General features: G+C 38.5%; 1 protein-coding gene across 1 annotated transcript; it reads left to right on the top strand.

Moving 5' to 3' along the window:
• Nucleotides 1-215: 215 nt before the first annotated feature.
• Nucleotides 216-1,027, top strand: LOC133727367 (calmodulin-like protein 30). The gene has a single exon (XM_062154962.1). The coding sequence runs from the start codon at nt 265-267 to the stop codon at nt 841-843; it is 579 nt and encodes a 192-aa protein (XP_062010946.1). The 5' UTR covers nt 216-264; the 3' UTR covers nt 844-1,027.
• The last annotated feature ends 389 nt before the right edge of the window (nt 1,028-1,416 follow it).

Below are 1,416 nucleotides of genomic sequence, written 5' to 3'. Positions count from 1 at the left end.
GCCCACCCACGTACAAGCTTTTTAAAAGTGACCGGAAGAATAAGAACCTTACAAAAATATAGTATATGGATGTGCTCCATTTTCTAAAACTTTGAATCAGAATTAGTTGATGTTACAATCGCGTATAATTTCATTGGTAGTTCATATTATTCCTCAAAGGATAAGAAGAAGCTAACACGAAGCCGAAGCTTATATAAGACAGTTGTTACTTGTTCTTGTTTTATTCATACTAGCTAGAACCATCTGATCGAACATTAAATCAAAATGTCACATTTCAGCTTTCTAGGGTTTCAGTACGGCTCATTCACACTGAGAAAGTCTCGCAATAAACCAGCGCCCAAATTGAGTACTAATGTCTCCAAAGAGAGACAGAGTTCTAGCGTGTCAAGGTCTTCATCCCAGCCAAAAATGGAGGAGATAAGATGGGTGTTTGATAAATTTGACACCAACAAAGACGGGAAGATAAGTCGGGAGGAGTACAAGTCGGCGTTGAAAACCCTCGACAAAGAAATGACAGAAGCTGAGATTGCCAAGACATTCAAGGCCCTTGATTCTGACGGAGACGGGTCCATAGGCTGGACGGAGTTTGTGGAGATGTTCAACATGGGAGCTGATGAGGCCAAGAAAGCTGACATTGAAGGCGCTTTTCGGGTGTTTGATTTGGATGGAAATGGGAAGATAAGCGCAGAGGAGTTGTCTCTTGTTCTCAAGAAGCTGGGAGAGAATTGCAGCCTTGGGGCTTGTAAGAAAATGGTGAAAGGGGTGGATGTTGATGGTGATGGTTTGATAGATATAAATGAGTTTACCAAAATGATGGGAAGCTTCAAGAAACCAAGTACTTGAAAAGAGATATCCTTGTTGGTTTGGTACTCGTGTATCCCTGGAGGGCTTAAGTTTCTTGTGTTTTTTATACTCTTGCTTCTAATACTCATAAGTATGCAAGAGCAAATAAATGATAACTATATATGCTTGAGCCCAAGAACAAATTGAAGCAAATAATGAATTTATAGTTTAATTTGTGTCTCAAGGTCGAATAGTTCGTACTTGCTACTTAGCACATCCACTTGATTTAGTTTATCTAAATGGTGCTATTAGTACTCGATCATCAGCTTATGTATTGTAGATTCTTGTATCAACTTTCCGATGTGAGATTAACTCCATCTACATATTCATGACTCACACAACTCTAACACACACACACAAAAGCATGTCTTTATAGTTTATACAGTGTTAAAATGAATTAAAATGAAGAAAAACAGAAGTAGACTAACGACAGCATGTATGTAGTTTGACCATTATATCTTAAATCCATGGCACAAAGCATCAAACTAAGTGGGTGCAGTTGCTTCTGTTAGAGTATCTGCTGCATAAAAACAGCTGTAGCTGTAAAAACACTGAGGTCAATAATCATATCCG

This window comes from Rosa rugosa, chromosome 1, assembly GCF_958449725.1.
Source record: "Rosa rugosa chromosome 1, drRosRugo1.1, whole genome shotgun sequence".
Lineage (NCBI taxonomy): Eukaryota > Viridiplantae > Streptophyta > Magnoliopsida > Rosales > Rosaceae > Rosa > Rosa rugosa.
This window is presented reverse-complemented; position numbering and strand designations above follow the sequence as displayed.